Source organism: Sinocyclocheilus grahami, unplaced genomic scaffold, assembly GCF_001515645.1.
Source record: "Sinocyclocheilus grahami isolate Dianchi unplaced genomic scaffold, SAMN03320097.WGS_v1.1 scaffold248.1, whole genome shotgun sequence".
In the NCBI taxonomy this organism is placed as follows: domain Eukaryota; kingdom Metazoa; phylum Chordata; class Actinopteri; order Cypriniformes; family Cyprinidae; genus Sinocyclocheilus; species Sinocyclocheilus grahami.
The window spans coordinates 507808-526578 of NW_015505427.1; the positions used below are offsets into that span (position 1 = coordinate 507808).

General features: G+C 40.4%; 2 protein-coding genes across 6 annotated transcripts in view; both read left to right on the forward strand.

Moving 5' to 3' along the window:
* Window positions 1-9404, forward strand: part of LOC107598207 (UBAP1-MVB12-associated (UMA)-domain containing protein 1-like) — a 16268-nt gene extending 6864 nt beyond the window's left edge. For 3 of the 4 annotated variants that reach the window (XM_016289480.1, XM_016289481.1, XM_016289482.1), the window contains exons 3-4: window positions 3796-3881; window positions 8199-9404. In XM_016289480.1, coding sequence (XP_016144966.1) covers window positions 3796-3881; window positions 8199-8477 — 365 coding nt within the window. In that variant the 3' untranslated portion in view covers window positions 8478-9404. Of the gene's footprint in view, window positions 1-3422; window positions 3551-3795; window positions 3882-8198 lie in introns of those variants that run through there. The other variant, XM_016289483.1, reaches the window with a different exon arrangement.
* A 2354-nt stretch (window positions 9405-11758) lies between these two features.
* glcci1a (glucocorticoid induced 1a) overlaps window positions 11759-18771 on the forward strand; it is a 46658-nt gene continuing 39645 nt past the window's right edge. For both annotated transcript variants that reach the window (XM_016289485.1, XM_016289486.1), the window contains exon 1: window positions 11759-12455. In XM_016289485.1, the coding sequence (XP_016144971.1) occupies window positions 12077-12455 (379 nt within the window). In that variant the 5' untranslated portion in view covers window positions 11759-12076. The remainder of the gene's footprint in view (window positions 12456-18771) is intronic.

The following is an 18771-nucleotide window of genomic DNA, read 5'->3' on the forward strand; positions in this document are numbered from 1 at the left end:
AAACGAGGCATTTGTTGCATCCAGTGGGGACATAATTACTGATTATAATGACTTATACTGTCTTTTTACGCGTTGCGTTGCATTGCATCGCGCCGCGTAAACATAAAACTCTGTCTGCATTTGTGATCGGAGAAATGACAAACAACAAGTGCTACTCTACACTGCCCAAAACTCGCGTTTGAATCATCAGTGGCAAATGATAAAAGAAAACGTACTTACGTGAGTCAGAATTGCCGGCATTTTAGTCTAACGTTACTCTCCCAGGATCAGTAAACAGTCCTCCATAAAATGTGCCGGTGATCCACAGCACTAAGTTGTTGTATTCCCTCAGCGACCAGCACAGATCAGCTCCAGGCATGACGAAGCGGATATCATCCTCTTTTGGAAGACCAAACAAAGTAGTTTCGCTTTCACAACGAAACACATAGCGGCCTAGTGTGAGCAAAAGCCCCGGCTTAGCGTGAGCTGAAGCCGGGGAAGAGTGAGCTGAGGTGGCGGGGTCGAGAACGGCGGTCCCGGCGAAGGAGCGGTGAAAGCCGATCCGGCGATCCACAGCACTAAGTTGATGTATTCCCTCAGCGACCAGCAAGGATCAGCTCTAGGCATGACGAAGCAGATATCGTCCTCTTTTGGAAGACCAAACAAAGTAGTTTAGCTTTCACAACGAAGCACACATCGCCTTCACGACATGTGGCGGCAGCGTCAACAATACTACAGCGAGAATAAAAGTTACACCTTCTTTCTTTGCGTGAATATTTGGGCGGCGTTATGCAAATCTTCCCACATAGTGATGTAGATATGTGGGGGCGTTGTTTGTAAAATGGCACAGTTTTATAAATATCTTAACATCAGTCGGTCAAGCATTATAATATGATAATCGATATTATTTAATGATAGAACTTTAGTAATTAGAATTAAAACTTGATAACCATGTATGAATGCATATTAGTCATTTTAACTGAACTTCGGACTGGTGCTGGTGCTTTTTTGGTCAGTTAGTGTTTCTGTAAAAAAATAAAAAATTGGGGAAAAACTAACAAAAATACTGATAAGATAATAATGATACGAATTCTACTAATAAGAACAATATAAAACGCACTAAGGATTAATGAGCTACTGGATTCATGAATATTAATCAGGTTGTGTGCGTTCGCTCGAACTGATTCGCTGAAATCAAAACGGGGATGATAATAGGCGAGCGCCAGCCAATGATATTGCCGTTTGCGCATTAGTTCCGCCCACTACCGGAGAAAGCGGTAGTACTTAAAAGCTTAAGAATTCCAAAGGAACTCAGTTATTTTCACAAACTTACCATTGACAGAAATAGTCAGCTCTACTGCCTTTCCTTTTGCATTGAAATCTTTATTACAAGCAATCCTGCGGTTAATAAAGAACTTTGTTTTCCTACCTCCATGAGTGCCATCTGTTATTGCTTTGTTTATCTAAAAGTGCTCTTTTCCTTTAAACCTAGCCAAAAAAGCCATATGTGTTGACTGTAAAACACAGTAGACTTTAATAATATGCATTTATGTTGTAATTACTACATTTTCGTGTCGATCCATGTTCATATTTACCACAAACAATGTGCTGTTACTTTAATTCAGCGCTTGCAGCAGCAAAAATGGGCCCTGTCCCAAATGGAACACTTCATGTGCACTTGTGGTCTTATGGACTTACAATGGCCGCCGCGTGCACGTGTCCGTTAAGTCCTCGAGACCGTAGAGTGTCCCATTCGTCATTTTAGCGTTCAGAAGGGTGCTTGCGAGCACCCCCTTTGCGGCCATTATGCACCCTTGATCCGCACTTCTGCTGAGCCCCGAGCGAGCTCCGCAGCAGACTTCTACCCGTCAAAGCGGTATTACGTCACGAAAGTGCAGACTCAGAGGAAGACCGCAAGGGTTTAGGGTGCCATTTGGGACAGGGCCATAGACTGGGTGCGGAAACGATCTCTGCACTGCTGCAGACGCACCGCACCGCTCCTGGAACGCACTGCCGGACAGCAACCGTGTGCAGTGTGCACACTTTATTAATCCGTTAACAGGAGCGCAGAAAAAATACGAACCACATACGCACTGCAAACGGAGTGTGTGTGAACCTGGCATTATGTGTGTGCGCGAGAGCGCTGAATGGTTAAACTGGCTAGAATAAAAAAGTAATGCAATTTATAAACTTTAGTGACGATGTGACTGCCTCGATTGTGCAAGTGACAATTCCTGTGTCAACTGTGCAGCGTGCAGCTCGCTTATAGACAGAAGCGATGTGGTGATTTGAAGACATTTGCGGATTTTAATAGAGAAAGAGAGAGCGTGTGAGGTGATTCACTCACGCTGTTTGTGAAATTACGTCTCACACAATGTTTTCAAATTACTTTATAAGTTATTTAATTAAGAAATATGAAGGTGAGTAACTCACCTTCAGCATTATTTCACCCGCGCCGGACAGAGACTGAGACGGTGCTGCTGCATGTCGAGCCAAACCTCTCACGGTAGCGTCATCAGCTTGAGATCGTTTTTTTTGAGACCGCCGATCAATCATCTCAACGTGATTATCGGCCGATAGTGATCGGTAGCCGATGAATCGGAGCACCCCTAGAAATATATATATATATATCGATATTGGATATATATCCAATTTTTTTTAGTCCCTGATATCGGTATCAGCATCGGCCCCCAAAAACCCATATAGGTCGGGCTCTAGTTGTGCGCAGGCTCGTCTGAGAGAAGTGCCCATACAAGGATCGAAAAAAAAACTTTCCGAAACTTATATGAATCCGGAAGTAGTGTATTTGGCACAGAAATACTCTGGCATTCGTCCAAATCGTCCAAAAATTTTTTAAACTTTGGTCATGTTTAGCCTGGGAATCCAATTCTTTAACAGTGGAAATAACTCGGAATGCATGAAACAGCATTAGACTTTATTAAACTAAACTTTATTTTCAGTTTTGTTTTTCAGCTTAAAAAAAACTATATGAAAGGAAGCTTTATTTTCAATTTTTTTGATAAGAAATTTATTTTGGTGCATCACTACTTCCTTTTGGTATAAAATGTCTTATAAGAAATTCTCACTGACAGAATTTTGCAGCAGATTATATATTTGTTGGCATTTAAAGATGGTAGTTTTAAACGAATTGTGAGCAGAGTATGTGACCCACCTCATGATGCAGTTGGAAACTACAGTCCAGGAGGAATGGCTACTAGCAACCAATACCATGACCCGGTGACCTCCAGTGATTATATCGCTTTCAGTGTGAATGCCCCTTTAGACACAAGTCATACAAGCTTTTTCTCAGAACATAAACAATGGCCAGCATCTCAGAGGGACTGATTTGTGCAGGTGTTGGCAATAACAGGGAGGAGCCATGGTGTGTGTGTGTGTGTGTGAAGGCCCCAGAGATGAGCAGACGCTCACCAAGACATTCAGCTCTGTGATTCTCAGGAGCAACAGGAAGAAGCTGGGTTTCATTTTCAATATCATACATCGTTCTGTTAGTGTCTGGTTATGATTCCAAGGTGTTGCAGGTTTCTGTCAAGTAACATCGTTGATTGTGGCTGTAAGTACCCTGATGGACTAATGCTTCATAATCTGTTAATGTAATCAGAAAAGTACCCTGTTAAGTGCAGTTAATTCACATTATTGTCTTGGCACTGAAGGAAAATCAATTATTCTTGCTGAAAATCAAGCTGTTGCCGTGAAGGGTCCGTGATTGGCTTTGGGGCTCGCTGTGTGCTGAATAATGCGCCTTTCTCTCTGATTGATTTAAAAATGATTAATTCTTTGTATTTTTTTGCTTTTCAGGTGAAACTGTTGAGGAGCAGTCACAGAAGATTCAGTCCATGAACATTGAGCAGCCCACAACAAATGTAATAGTACAACCATCTAAGGTGAGTTTGTTTCACTTTATTGAATGATCCGTTAATGCTGCAATTACCTAGTGATATTTACAACCACAAACTTCAAACATTTACAGTTATTTGATATACATTATCCTAAGCAGATAGCAAGGTCTAACTATGAGACTGAAATTTAAATCATTATTCAATTATAATTTTCCTAACCAGTGAGTTGTTAATGTAAGAACTACCAACATGATCTCATGAGAACACTATTATACAGGGTGGCGATTTTGTATGAATTTGTACAGTATGATTCATACACATTCGTAAACATGAAGGTCTACTCCTAATCCCATCCATAAATCTAACCGTCAGTGTGGCATAAGCAGATTGTATAAAAACGTACAAATGTTCTACGAATTAGCCACCAGTTCACCAAAATGTAAAATAATTATGAATCGCCATGAATTTGTGTCGTGACTGGAACACTGAGTCAGTGAGAATCATTCAGTGTGATTTGTGAACCGGATCAGCCGGTTCATTGAAAGCACCGGCTCAAAAGATTGAACTCAAACAATTAACAAACTCATTAATCCAGTCACAAAGGTTTACAAGTTAACAGTTCACTGGAGGGGAAAATTATCAGTGAATAACTTAGATTTTGGCATCACATGGCATCAGAAGAATGTAAATGTAGTACATATAAGTCAGAATCATCTAGTTAACTTTCCAGGTGTGATCACATTTATCATTATTTCAGTTGGAAAGATCCAGTCATTTCAGTAGGAATTCACAAAATCTGGAAATGTGGAAAAATTTCAAGTTCAAGTTGGTCATGCAAATTCTAAGTGTTGACCAATAGAAGGCTCTGTTGGTTTGAAAGTAACTTCATTGTGAGCTTTGGTTTACACATCACTCCACTATTGACAATGGACTTGTTAGCCTGCTAAAATTCACTAATTTGACAGCACCTTCATGGTCGTTTTTGGTGTTTTGTCATTTTTAATAAATCGGAAATATGTCGATATTTTGGAAAAATCTCCATAAAGACAATAGTTATGTTTCCATCCACCCATTTTTATGCACATTTTTGAATATTGAGTAAAAAAGCTGGATAAAAATGCCAAGATGTGCATAAATGGTAAAATATGCATAAAAATCATGCACTTGCTTGATTTGTGTATATATATATATATATTTCTTTTTTTTATCCAATAAGATAATTCATAAACTAATGCATAAACTGCTATGGAAACAAATGTACTGAATAAATTCCTCAGTGTGCATCAAAAAAAGTATGTGACTTTGCCTCAACAGATCATGTGATTGGATACCTGAACTAACCAGTGCTGTTATCTCAATGCACACCATCTCATGTTATTTTAGTAATTTTGAGCCAAAGTTTGTCATCAAAATCATTTGGTATAGCCTTATCACCTCCCATAACCCATAACAGACAGCATTTGAATGCAAGACAACATGACAGCATTTATTGCATTTCGTCTGGTGCAAGTCATTTATTATGTAGGAAAAAAGAGCCACAGTCTTCTCCAGTTGCAGCAACTTTCATTTTATTATTGATCCTCTAAGCCAGAAAATTAGGATTTTGTTCTTTTGAACACATGGGATGGAAACAGTGCTTTATTCGCAAATGTTTTTAATAATTTCAGTAATTTTGCGCGTTAGTTAAAGGGTTAGTTCACTCAAAAATGAAAATTAGCCCATAAATCACTCACCCTCAAGTCATCCTAGGTGTATAGGACTTTCTTCTTTCAGACGAATACAGTCGGAGTTAAATTAAAAATTGTCTTTGATCTTTCAAGCTGTTTAATGGCACTCAGCGGGTGTTGCATGCTTCAGTCCAAAACAAGTTAAATAAAAACCGCCCATCCATAAAAAAAAATGTCGCACACGGCTCCGGGGGGTGAACAAAGGCCTCCTGTAGCGAATCGATGCATTTTTATAAGAAAAATATCCATATTCAAAACTTAATAATCACTTTAATCTAGCTTGCGCTCACTGTTGTAAACAGAAGCAGTTCCGGGGGAATGACGTATGAGGTCGTCTTTCCCATCCTCAGCACATTACAGCAATCAGCAAACAACAACAGCTCAGAAGTGAGGCACGCGGAAGCGCAGGGGAGAGATCAAAACAAAACAACGGTCACTAATTAGAAGTACAAAACGAGGATGTGTAAAGAAGAATGTCGGAGGATTTCGATATAAGCCAAGAGGAGACTGGTTTTCCTTTGCTAAAGTAAGGAAACTTTGCTTCCTTTGCTCCTGTTAACAAACGTTGGTTTTCACGAGACTCACCGGAGCATGCTCAGCACTGAACTCATGCGTTATCCGCCCGGAACTGCTTCCTTGTACAACAGTGAGCACAAGCTACATTAAAGTGATTATTACGTTTTGAATATGGATATTTTTCTTACAAAAACGCATCGATTCACTACCCCCCGGAGCTGTGTGAGACACTTTTTTTTTATGGATGGGCACTTTTTATTTAACTTGTTTTGGACTGAAGCATGCAACACCTGCTGAGTGCCATTAAACAGCATTAAAAGATCAAAGACAATTTAACTCTGACTGGATTCGACTGAAAGAAGAAAGTCATATACACCTAGGGTGACTTGAGGGTGAGTAATTTATGGGCTAATTTTCATTTTTGGGTGAACTAACCCTTTAAATTCCAAACTTATGATTTTGACCTGGCGAATAATAAAACATCCACAAATTCTTTGTTTGAGCTGTGAATCGAGTTACGTTTTCAATCTGATCCTGAAGAGAGTAATTCAATCTTAAGGATCGCTCATAGAGTAATCAGTGTTAGCGGGCCGGCGTGATTCCCATATGCTGTGTGCTGAACGAGAGAGAAAGTGCCCCTTGAGTTGCGCTGGCTGAGCGGGTGTGTGACAGGTGCCAGGTGGCAGGACTGAACAGCGCCAACATGTGCTGCTGCCATTCAGCAGTCTGTTCCATAGCACCGCCTGGAGACATGTGGCTAGTGAAAGACACTCAGTCTCACTCTTTCTCTTTGAATAAGAGGGGCTTTCGCAGTTATTGGAGTTGACTTGTGAATAGGAGAAGTGCATTTTACAATCAGGTGGACAAAATAATGGACAAGCCACATAAAAAAGAGGCCTGACAATTTGCAGTTAGATGTGAATTTCCAAAGAATTACTTATGCGAGTTCCAAGGTCACAGTTCCTGAAATACAGGTACATTGGCCACAAAAACTGCACAGTGCTTTAATGTGTTGAAGTCCCGTGTCTGTAACTGGTGTTTATGAGCTGATTAGTACGCCACTACACACAAACTACTGTACATTTTACAGTCTACACTGCCTTTCAAAAGTTTGGGGTTGGTAAAATGTATTTAAGATTTATATTACGTTTTGTTTTTTGTTTTTTAAAGAAATGTCTTATTCTCACCAAAGCTGTAAAATACAGTAAGCCAAAAATACAGTAAAAAACAGTAATGTTATGAAATATTATTACAATATAAAATAACTGTTTTCTATTTTAATGTATTTTAATTTGTAATGTATTCCTGTGATACAAAGCTGAATTTTCAGCTTCATTACTTCAGTCTTCAGTGTCACATGATTCTCCAGAAATCATTCTAATATGATTATTTGCTGCTCAAGAAACGTTTATTATTATCATCAATGAAAACTGATTTTTTTTTGATGATTGGACAGTTTAAAAGAACAGCATTTATTTGAAATAAAAAATCTTTTGTTAGATTATAAATGTCTTTACTGTGACCTTTGAACAATTTAATGTGAAAGTTTAATTTAAGTCTTACTGAATTGAGTTGAATGAGAATTGTTTATGACATTGATTTAAATTCACTCCAATTTACAAACAGTTTTAAACCAGTTATTATCTATGTACTCTATGCACGTGTGCCCCATTACTTGTGTTAAAGTGTGAAGTTCAGCTCTAGTTGTGGTACAGCATGTGACTTCCTTCATCGAGATGTTCCAGGCCTGTAATGACTCCTCATCCACCTCAAACAAGACCAGATTTCTCATCTCTGCGGCTGCAGCCTTTGCTCTTTTTTGGGGGTACTGATATGAGCCAGATTTTATAGATCATAAAATTCATTGACTCATGCATGCAGTCATAACAGTAATAAAGAAACTGATATCTGACATATATCACCCAACCTTGATGAAAATGAGTAAAATCTGAACTCAACCAGCATTAATGAGGATTTAAAGAGCTTGCTCACAGTGGCAATTTGGTAAATGGCGCAATAGTTGAGTCACACATGCTGTGATGAATATAATAACAGTGCTGCTCCTCAACAGATCCGGGTTTCTCAGTTTTCACTGCGGATTCTCTTTCTTTTTGTTCAGCCATCCAGTGCCGGGAACAGAGGAATTACAGAGATGACTCGGCCTTCCTCCCAGCCCACGTCTGCCAAGATGTCCTCAGAAACACACGCTGTAGACGCCACCCCGGCCCTCCCTGAGCTTCTAGGAGACATACCTTTCACTTTAGCACCACACATCGTGGCCATGCAGGCGGGCCTGCCCTTTGTAACAGATGTCACCCTGCTTCACAACATAAATGACAAACTAGCCAACTTTCGTTATGACTTCACCTTGGAGAACTCGGTGCTTTGTGAGCCGTGACTCTTTGCCCATCAGTTATATCACTAAACGCGTGGTGAACTATGGGCCTTTGGTTGTCAAGATCCTCTTTAACCACTTGCCTCTTAAATAAACGAAGATCTAGTTTAGCTGACAAAAATCAGTCACTGACTAAAGGGTGTTGGGCTGGACTGAACATATTGTCCTTTTAGTTTAAATAAGTTAGCATCAAGATGGTTTGCCATCCCTCAGGATCCCGCACTTGATTGTGAGATGAGCATTACTGCCTTGTTTTAACGCAGTAGACGGGTATTTATAAGATGACCTGTGGCTTTACGTTTTTCAAATGTAGTTCAAATTTTACGGGTGTAATATCTGTGCAATTTTGCATTTCAACTCTGTTGGGGTCCTGTAGCATAAAATGATATGCTGAACTGAAACTGCTCTGTTTCTTAGTAGTTGCTTTGGGCTGTTTGATGTTTCAGACGTCACTGTCTGTGTTGGCCTTCCTCAGTTTTTTCTTACTTCTGCAAAAACTCACTGTAATTTATGGAATCGGTTTTAAGATCATTGACTGAAAATCGATTGATCTCTCAGTGATCTTTAAACATATGTAAAATAAATAATTCAGTAATAGAAGTATTTTATTCAAATACAAATTATATTTAAAAAATGTATATTAAAAATGGCAATCGCAATGGCCTTTTGGCTAGTCCACTATTTACTGTAACTCTACTTTTAGTACCTATAAACCTTAAAGGCGAAAAAACACTCCCTCTCTGCTATTGGTCAGTCAAACAGATAGTCCCGCCCCAAACGGTTGCTATTGGTTGAGACAGATGGCTGGTTGGGATGTGCAAACAGAACAATATCCTGATACTGACGTAGTGTTTTGCACTTTTCAGGGGAATCAGGATAGAATATTGCTTACTTGTAGTTGTCTCTGCATATAATGCTGGGATATGAAGTATTTTTGGTTTTTTCTTACTTCTGCAAAAACTCACTGTAATTTATGGAATCGGTTTTAAGATCATTGACTGAAAATCGATTGATCTCTCAGTGATCTTTAAACATATGTAAAATAAATAATTCAGTAATAGAAGTATTTTATTCAAATACAAATTATATTTAAAAAATGTATATTAAAAATGGCAATCGCAATGGCCTTTTGGCTAGTCCACTATTTACTGTAACTCTACTTTTAGTACCTATAAACCTTAAAGGCGAAAAAACACTCCCTCTCTGCTATTGGTCAGTCAAACAGATAGTCCCGCCCCAAACGGTTGCTATTGGTTGAGACAGATGGCTGGTTGGGATGTGCAAACAGAACAATATCTTGATACTGACGTAGTGTTTTGCACTTTTCAGGGGAATCAGGATAGAATATTGCTTACTTGTAGTTGTCTCTGCATATAATGCTGGGATATGAAGTATTTTTACGTCACAAAAATTACGCATATCACTTTAAGTTACTTATGAATGGATTGCAGTTAAAATCACGAGACGCATTGGAGGGCTTTATATAAATAGGCCAATATCATATCTCTTTGTTCGTAAAAGTATGCTTTTTTCTTCTGTTTGTGTGAATATGCATACCTCGACTGGTGTTGTTTGGCTTTAATGCATGACATTTTGAAGTTCTGCCTAAACATGACACACCCCATTTTGGGAGGCAGATATGTATTCTGTTTAAGTTTGATTGCAAAAACATGCACATGGGTTTTAGTAGGATTTACTGTTCTGTTTGGGTAGGCCACACAGTTGTTGAGCTGTTTTTTCTTGTTTTTCTTTCATCTGAATTTCAGTTAATTGGATGGGTTTTATCATCGTGCGTGCTGCTATTTACACAATGCACTCAGGAGTTTAGCTGTTTCTCCTTTACATCCTCTGCACTTTACTTGATAGCGGTTTAGTTTATTTACTTGATACCATTTCATATCCCACTTTTGTTTATTAAAACATATTTTATGAGTCTGTGTTTTGATTTGTCTGTCTTTCCGACATGGTTATTTTATCTAAGCTTCCTCCTAATGTATCTGACTGACCTATCCTTTTCAAAACATTGTACTGAAGTAATCAAAGTTGTGTTTGCTCTATAAAAATGTCTGTAAAATAATTTAATCACCTTAATTCCTTTGTTGGATTCCTTATTGATTCATATCTGGAACAGAATTCATCATTGTTTCTGATCCCACGTGATGTTTAAATTCTGAGCATGTAATATGACGTTGTTTCATTAAAATCTTACTTGATAACTGTGTTTTGTTGCAGTTTGCTGTTTTGTATATTCATAATTAGTAAATATTATTCAGCACATCTAAGGATTTATCACAGATTTCCTATAGAGTACATAAAAAGCAAAAATGTGACCCTGGAGCACAAAAGCAGTCTTAGGTCGCTGGGGTATATTTGTAGCAAAAGCCAAAAATACATTGTATGGGTCAAAATTATTGATTTTTCTTTTATACCAAAAATCATTAGGATATTAAGTAAAGATCATGTTCCATGAAGATATTTTGTAAATTTCCTACTGTAAATATATCAAAACTTAATTTTTGATTAGTAATATGCATTGTTAAGAACTTCATTTGGACAACTTTAAAGTAGATTTTCTCAATATTTAGATTTTTTTGCACCCTCAGATTCCAGATTTTCAAATAGTTGTGTCTCGGCCAAATATTGCCCTATCCTAACAGACCATACATCAATGGAAAACTTATTTATTCAGCTTTCAGATGATGTATAAATCTCAATAATAAAAAAAGGACCCTTATGACTGGTTTTGTGGTCCAGGGTCACAAATGTAAAGGTTAACCAAATTAGCAAATCAAAATTTAAAACATGTGACAACTTGCCCCAGCCTGACATTTTTATCCTGACAGCTTGAGTTAAAATTGTAAATTGACCCTTGTCTAGAAACACACATTTCTATTACACTGTTTTATATAAAACATTATAGTTTGAGATACAACACGTGTGACAACTAGCCCCGGCCTCTCTTAAATGTCTTCTCACGCTTTTTGCATGGCTTACAGTTAAGCCCGTTACACTGACCATCTGTGTTATTATCTAGTACTAATGTTTGCACCTTCAGATTAGTCAGTCAGTTTACAATCCCAACCAATAGCAAGGCAGAATCCCAAACGTTCTAAACCGCAATGAATCCATTGGCTCTCTCTAAATCCATCATTTTCGCCAGACCAATCATATTTGAGTTCGTTCATGCGATGCACCAATCAGAGGCCGTGAGAGCGCCGGACGCCCCCGCCCCCGCGTCTCGGTGACTGCGCAGCTGGAGTGCCTGTCATAATGACAGTCTCATTTGGAGTAACACCAGGCTAAAGAGGGGTGCCGAGACACACGACAGTCGGGATAAGCGTCAACTTTGTTTTAGGTTTCCAGACTCGGATGCACTCCTCCTGACACATTTTAAAGACTAGTCAGCGTCAAACAAACTTCTGCATGAGTAAAGGAGCAAAACGTCGTTCAGGGAAACTACATTGCTACAAACTCGAAGCTGCGCGCGACGCCAACATTGTAACTGTTAAAGAAGTTTAATTAATGACTTAAGTTAATGAATGCCTGGGGAGGAATTTCTTCGCGTACTTTGCGGTGAAACTACCACATAGTTAGGTTCAGTCATGTCAGCATCACCTGTGCACTCAGCGCGGGTCAGGCGCAGCAATGACGGGTCCCCCATCAACGCCTCCTCTTCCTCCTCCTCTTCAGCATCATCGTCCTCATCCTCCTCCGCAGGCAGCTCGAGCCGGTTGCAGCCCATTCGCGCCACGGTGCCCTACCAGCTCCTGCGAGGAAATCAGCAGCACAGCCCGACCCGCCCTCCCTCCTCCTCCTCCATCTCAGTCGGAAGCAACACCGAACCGACAGCATCAGCCCAGCACCGCAGCTCCAGTCCCGGCAGCCCGGCAGGAAGCGGTTCGCTGATCCCGCGGCAGAGGCGCTCTCCTCCGGAGCTCAGGAGCTCACCGGAGCGCTGCCCTCACTCACCTGTCCTTAGAGGTAAACAACAGGCCTGCTTCATCTACTGCCATTCATTTAACTTCAGCATCTTCGCATAACGCTACGCTGCTGCTGGAGTCGTTTAATTGGGTCGCGCTGTTTATCATGAAAACAACATCCATTCTTCATTTATAACTGTTATTATAACACAAACGCGAGCTTTGTATGGCTCTTAGATTTATATACAGTGAGTACATGTATAAAAATGCTTTAGACCCGATTGGCTCAATCTTATTGCAGACAAACGCGTTTAAAGCGTTACTATAGAATGTAAGTAATAATGGTGTTTGTGCATCATGAGCGTGGCTGTGGCTTAAAACGCAGCGAGCTGCCTAGACAGGCAACGTATTTCCTACAGACGTCGTTTGGACCCATTCCGGACTGAGCTCGCTAGGATTTGAGACACGGCCCGCGCTGGTTCCGCTCCTGCTAAAGCTAGCGTCTTGTAGCGACGTAAACACACGAGTAGCTCCTAATGTTTGCGTTATTTCTGTGTTTCCGGTCCTATATGAGATGGTATATGAGTTTCTCAGGGTTGTAGTTAATTCGCTGTTGTTTACCGAGGAGGGATGGAAAGAATTACGTGGGTAATTGGTGGCTGTGTGTGTGTGAGTGAGTGTGTGTGAGAGAGAGAGAGAGAGTGAGTGTGTGTGTGTGTGTGTGTGTGTGAGAGAGAGAGAGTGAGTGTGTGAGTGTGAGAGAGAGAGTGAGTGTGTGAGTGTGTGTGTGTGAGAGAGAGTGAGTGTGTGAGTGTGAGAGTGAGTGTGAGAGTGTGTGTGTGTGAGAGAGAGAGTGAGTGTGTGAGTGTGTGTGAGAGAGAGTGAGTGTGTGAGAGAGAGTGAGTGTGTGAGAGAGAGTGAGTGTGTGAGTGTGTGAGTGAGTGTGTGTGAGAGAGAGGGAGTGTGTGAGAGAGAGTGAGTGTGTGAGTGTGTGAGTGAGTGTGTGTGAGAGAGAGGGAGTGTGTGAGAGAGAGTGAGTGTGTGAGTGTGTGAGTGAGTGTGTGTGAGAGAGAGGGAGTGTGTGAGAGAGAGTGAGTGTGTGAGTGTGTGAGTGAGTGTGTGTGAGAGAGAGGGAGTGTGTGAGAGAGAGTGAGTGTGTGAGTGTGTGAGTGAGTGTGTGTGAGAGAGAGGGAGTGTGTGAGAGAGAGTGAGTGTGTGAGTGTGTGAGTGAGTGTGTGTGAGAGAGAGGGAGTGTGTGAGAGAGAGTGAGTGTGTGAGTGTGTGAGTGAGTGTGTGTGAGAGAGAGGGAGTGTGTGAGAGAGAGTGAGTGTGTGAGTGTGTGAGTGAGTGTGTGTGAGAGAGAGGGAGTGTGTGAGAGAGAGTGAGTGTGTGAGTGTGTGAGTGAGTGTGTGTGAGAGAGAGGGAGTGTGTGAGAGAGAGTGAGTGTGTGAGTGTGTGAGTGAGTGTGTGTGAGAGAGAGGGAGTGTGTGAGAGAGAGTGAGTGTGTGAGTGTGTGAGTGAGTGTGTGTGAGAGAGAGGGAGTGTGTGAGAGAGAGTGAGTGTGTGAGTGTGTGAGTGAGTGTGTGTGAGAGAGAGGGAGTGTGTGAGAGAGAGTGAGTGTGTGAGTGTGTGAGTGAGTGTGTGTGAGAGAGAGGGAGTGTGTGAGAGAGAGTGAGTGTGTGAGTGTGTGAGTGAGTGTGTGTGAGAGAGAGGGAGTGTGTGAGAGAGAGTGAGTGTGTGAGTGTGTGAGTGAGTGTGTGTGAGAGAGAGGGAGTGTGTGAGAGAGAGTGAGTGTGTGAGTGTGTGAGTGAGTGTGTGTGAGAGAGAGGGAGTGTGTGAGAGAGAGTGAGTGTGTGAGTGTGTGAGTGAGTGTGTGTGAGAGAGAGGGAGTGTGTGAGAGAGAGTGAGTGTGTGAGTGTGTGAGTGAGTGTGTGTGAGAGAGAGGGAGTGTGTGAGAGAGAGTGAGTGTGTGAGTGTGTGAGTGAGTGTGTGTGAGAGAGAGGGAGTGTGTGAGAGAGAGTGAGTGTGTGAGTGTGTGAGTGAGTGTGTGTGAGAGAGAGGGAGTGTGTGAGAGAGAGTGAGTGTGTGAGTGTGTGAGTGAGTGTGTGTGAGAGAGAGGGAGTGTGTGAGAGAGAGTGAGTGTGTGAGTGTGTGAGTGAGTGTGTGTGAGAGAGAGGGAGTGTGTGAGAGAGAGTGAGTGTGTGAGTGTGTGAGTGAGTGTGTGTGAGAGAGAGGGAGTGTGTGAGAGAGAGTGAGTGTGTGAGTGTGTGAGTGAGTGTGTGTGAGAGAGAGGGAGTGTGTGAGAGAGAGTGAGTGTGTGAGTGTGTGAGTGAGTGTGTGTGAGAGAGAGGGAGTGTGTGAGAGAGAGTGAGTGTGTGAGTGTGTGAGTGAGTGTGTGTGAGAGAGAGGGAGTGTGTGAGAGAGAGTGAGTGTGTGAGTGTGTGAGTGAGTGTGTGTGAGAGAGAGGGAGTGTGTGAGAGAGAGTGAGTGTGTGAGTGTGTGAGTGAGTGTGTGTGAGAGAGAGGGAGTGTGTGAGAGAGAGTGAGTGTGTGAGTGTGTGAGTGAGTGTGTGTGAGAGAGAGGGAGTGTGTGAGAGAGAGTGAGTGTGTGAGTGTGTGAGTGAGTGTGTGTGAGAGAGAGGGAGTGTGTGAGAGAGAGTGAGTGTGTGAGTGTGTGAGTGAGTGTGTGTGAGAGAGAGGGAGTGTGTGAGAGAGAGTGAGTGTGTGAGTGTGTGAGTGAGTGTGTGTGAGAGAGAGGGAGTGTGTGAGAGAGAGTGAGTGTGTGAGTGTGTGAGTGAGTGTGTGTGAGAGAGAGGGAGTGTGTGAGAGAGAGTGAGTGTGTGAGTGTGTGAGTGAGTGTGTGTGAGAGAGAGGGAGTGTGTGAGAGAGAGTGAGTGTGTGAGTGTGTGAGTGAGTGTGTGTGAGAGAGAGGGAGTGTGTGAGAGAGAGTGAGTGTGTGAGTGTGTGAGTGAGTGTGTGTGAGAGAGAGGGAGTGTGTGAGAGAGAGTGAGTGTGTGAGTGTGTGAGTGAGTGTGTGTGAGAGAGAGGGAGTGTGTGAGAGAGAGTGAGTGTGTGAGTGTGTGAGTGAGTGTGTGTGAGAGAGAGGGAGTGTGTGAGAGAGAGTGAGTGTGTGAGTGTGTGAGTGAGTGTGTGTGAGAGAGAGGGAGTGTGTGAGAGAGAGTGAGTGTGTGAGTGTGTGAGTGAGTGTGTGTGAGAGAGAGGGAGTGTGTGAGAGAGAGTGAGTGTGTGAGTGTGTGAGTGAGTGTGTGTGAGAGAGAGGGAGTGTGTGAGAGAGAGTGAGTGTGTGAGTGTGTGAGTGAGTGTGTGTGAGAGAGAGGGAGTGTGTGAGAGAGAGTGAGTGTGTGAGTGTGTGAGTGAGTGTGTGTGAGAGAGAGGGAGTGTGTGAGAGAGAGTGAGTGTGTGAGTGTGTGAGTGAGTGTGTGTGAGAGAGAGGGAGTGTGTGAGAGAGAGTGAGTGTGTGAGTGTGTGAGTGAGTGTGTGTGAGAGAGAGGGAGTGTGTGAGAGAGAGTGAGTGTGTGAGTGTGTGAGTGAGTGTGTGTGAGAGAGAGGGAGTGTGTGAGAGAGAGTGAGTGTGTGAGTGTGTGAGTGAGTGTGTGTGAGAGAGAGAGAGAGAGTGAGTGTGTGTGTGTGTGTGTGTGAAGGCCACACAGGGGTCCTCGTCACAAACACACGACCTCAACCCCGCTGTTCTGCTTCATAACACATTATTATGAAACATAAGTGGTGCAAATTGAGCGCCTAAAGCTTTATTTAACAGTTTCTATGGCTACTACTTTGTGCTGACTGTATATTTAGGATAAATGAATGAGAATGACATCTAAGAATCTGTTTTCATTCATTCCCAAGACTGCATTATCATATTGATATTCCGGCCAAAAAAAAAAAAAAACATTTACTGCATTACTACTTGGTGACTTGGTATTAGACACCATTGTCATTAAAAAGAAATTAGTTTGAGGATTTAACAGTAATGATTAGGCTCCAAAAATTTATTTAGACCACTAATCTAGTATTAAGAGATCATATATAGATGTCAGCGATTTGGGCACTTAAGAATTACACTTAGAATTCATTCCATTAGATTAATTCATTGCAAAATATTAAACCAAATATATTTTGTGCGTAATGTAGTCGCATTCAGACAGTGAGTCCAAATACTTTCTGCGGTCAGTGTATATGGACGGAAACTGTGCTTTCAAGTGTGCAGTCATCTGTGTCTTTATTTATGCTCGTAGTTATATTAATCATGTGTCAGAACTATTGGACTGACATTATTGTCATGAATCCCTGGACATTATTTTGATCTTTGGTTATGAACAGGTGTTTGTGGTAAGGCAGTGTAGCAGAGAAGCAGGTAAATGGTGAATAATTGTCCATCACGTTTGATTATATTGTGAGGAGAATCTTAAAGCTCTTTGAAGGTTTATGGAGGTTAACAGGAAACGCATCTTATTTGAAATAAACGTGCATTATGATGGCAGGGAACATGAAAAATATTTCATCACGACTTTTCATGATGATTTATTGTGACGTACTTTCTGAATTGCCAGAGAAATATACCCTATTAAATGACTAATATCACAACATTCATTGGCACACGTTCATGAATGCAATATGAGTAATATGTGAAATATCATTGCTTCATTAGTTGTTCTTATGAAAGATTTTTCTTGGCTGATGACCGTTTATCAGGGTTTTTTTATTATTAGTACGCTCATCATTACAGAAATATGTTTTTAAGAAATTCAGGAAGCAGATCTAATGTCTGTTACTCTGTTTAAATGATTGCTTTCCTTTCGTTAACCTTAATATGCCAAGAAAGCTAACTTTCTTTTCTGAGTTCCTTTGGTTTAGACATTTTTGTTTCTAATTTTAAAAGAAGACAGGCACTGGAAAAAACTCTGGATTTTACTGCAGTGCACAGAACACATAAATTAGCTTATTAATGTATTTTTAAGTGATAAAATATATTTATTATATAATTAAATTACTATATATATATATATATATATATATATGTATATATATATATATATGTATGTATGTATATATATATATATATATGTATATGTATGTATATATATATATATATATGTATATGTATGTATATATATATATATATATGTATATGTATGTATATATATATATATATATGTATATGTATGTATATATATATATATATATACATACATATACATATATGTATTCATGTTATATTTATCGTTTATATTTATTTTTTAATATTATGCTCACTAATATATAATGTGCAGTACTGCTCAAAGTTGATATAATAGGGACATTATTATTAATTCGTAATATTCAGCATCAGGAGTTTAGGTTAAACAATTATGTGTTTAGGGAAAATTCATATTTTGATTTAATTTAAACGGCATGCAATGTAGTTGTAAATAAAGATTATTGAAGTAGGGTTTGCAAGAAAATACTATTTCAGTCTTTCTACTTCAAAATTTCACATTGAATCTTTGTAGTTATTTGTGAAATTTACTAGAAAATCCAACAAACAATTGTTAATATTAAACACTTTTTCATATTCCAGCTTAATATTTAGCCAAGTAATTCATTAGCAGGTTGATTGCTCTAAAAGCTTTAAACACTTTTGCACTATCAAAACTTCTCCCGAAACCTTTTGAAAGTCTGGATAAACTAGTCACCCTCTCTAAGCGCCTAGGGAAAAGTGTGACCCATCCCTGATAAAAGCCCGTAAAAGCAGAATGTATAAAATTACACAATTTCAAAATAATTTTAGTTCAAATAGTTTAAATGAATCACATGTCACACTGCATGAGATATAAAGTCAACTACCCACTGACAGAAATGGGCTTTTAATTCACAGTAACTTCTTGTAATTACAGATCCCTCAAAGATTTGTGGCCTTGAATTTTGCTGTGAGTTAAATGAACAGATATTTTTAGAGTTGTAACTCTCGTTTCAGACATGCTGTCTGAGAGCTCTCATAATTCAGTGTCGTGTTGAGCACTATTCATTTAATGGAGCATGAATGTAGACTGGGTGAGTTAATTTCTTCTGTTGTGCTTATGCTTTTGTCTTGTTCTGTAAGATAGCAGTGCTTTGACTGTGGCTTTGTGTTGGAGTGCTGTTGAAGCGCAGCTGACGGGTAGCAGCGGTCTGACTCAGGCCTGTTATCACACACGCACCCCTCCCAGAGCTGAGAGCATTATTATGTCAAAGCACACACTCTCTCTCTCTCTCGCTTCTGTCCTCTACAACATATGCTAGATTTATTTGAAATGGATTACAGAACATAAAATATCTATATTTATCAGTTTCCATGTTGACCTTCGTGTCTGTGCCAGAAAGGAAAGGTATGTATATATA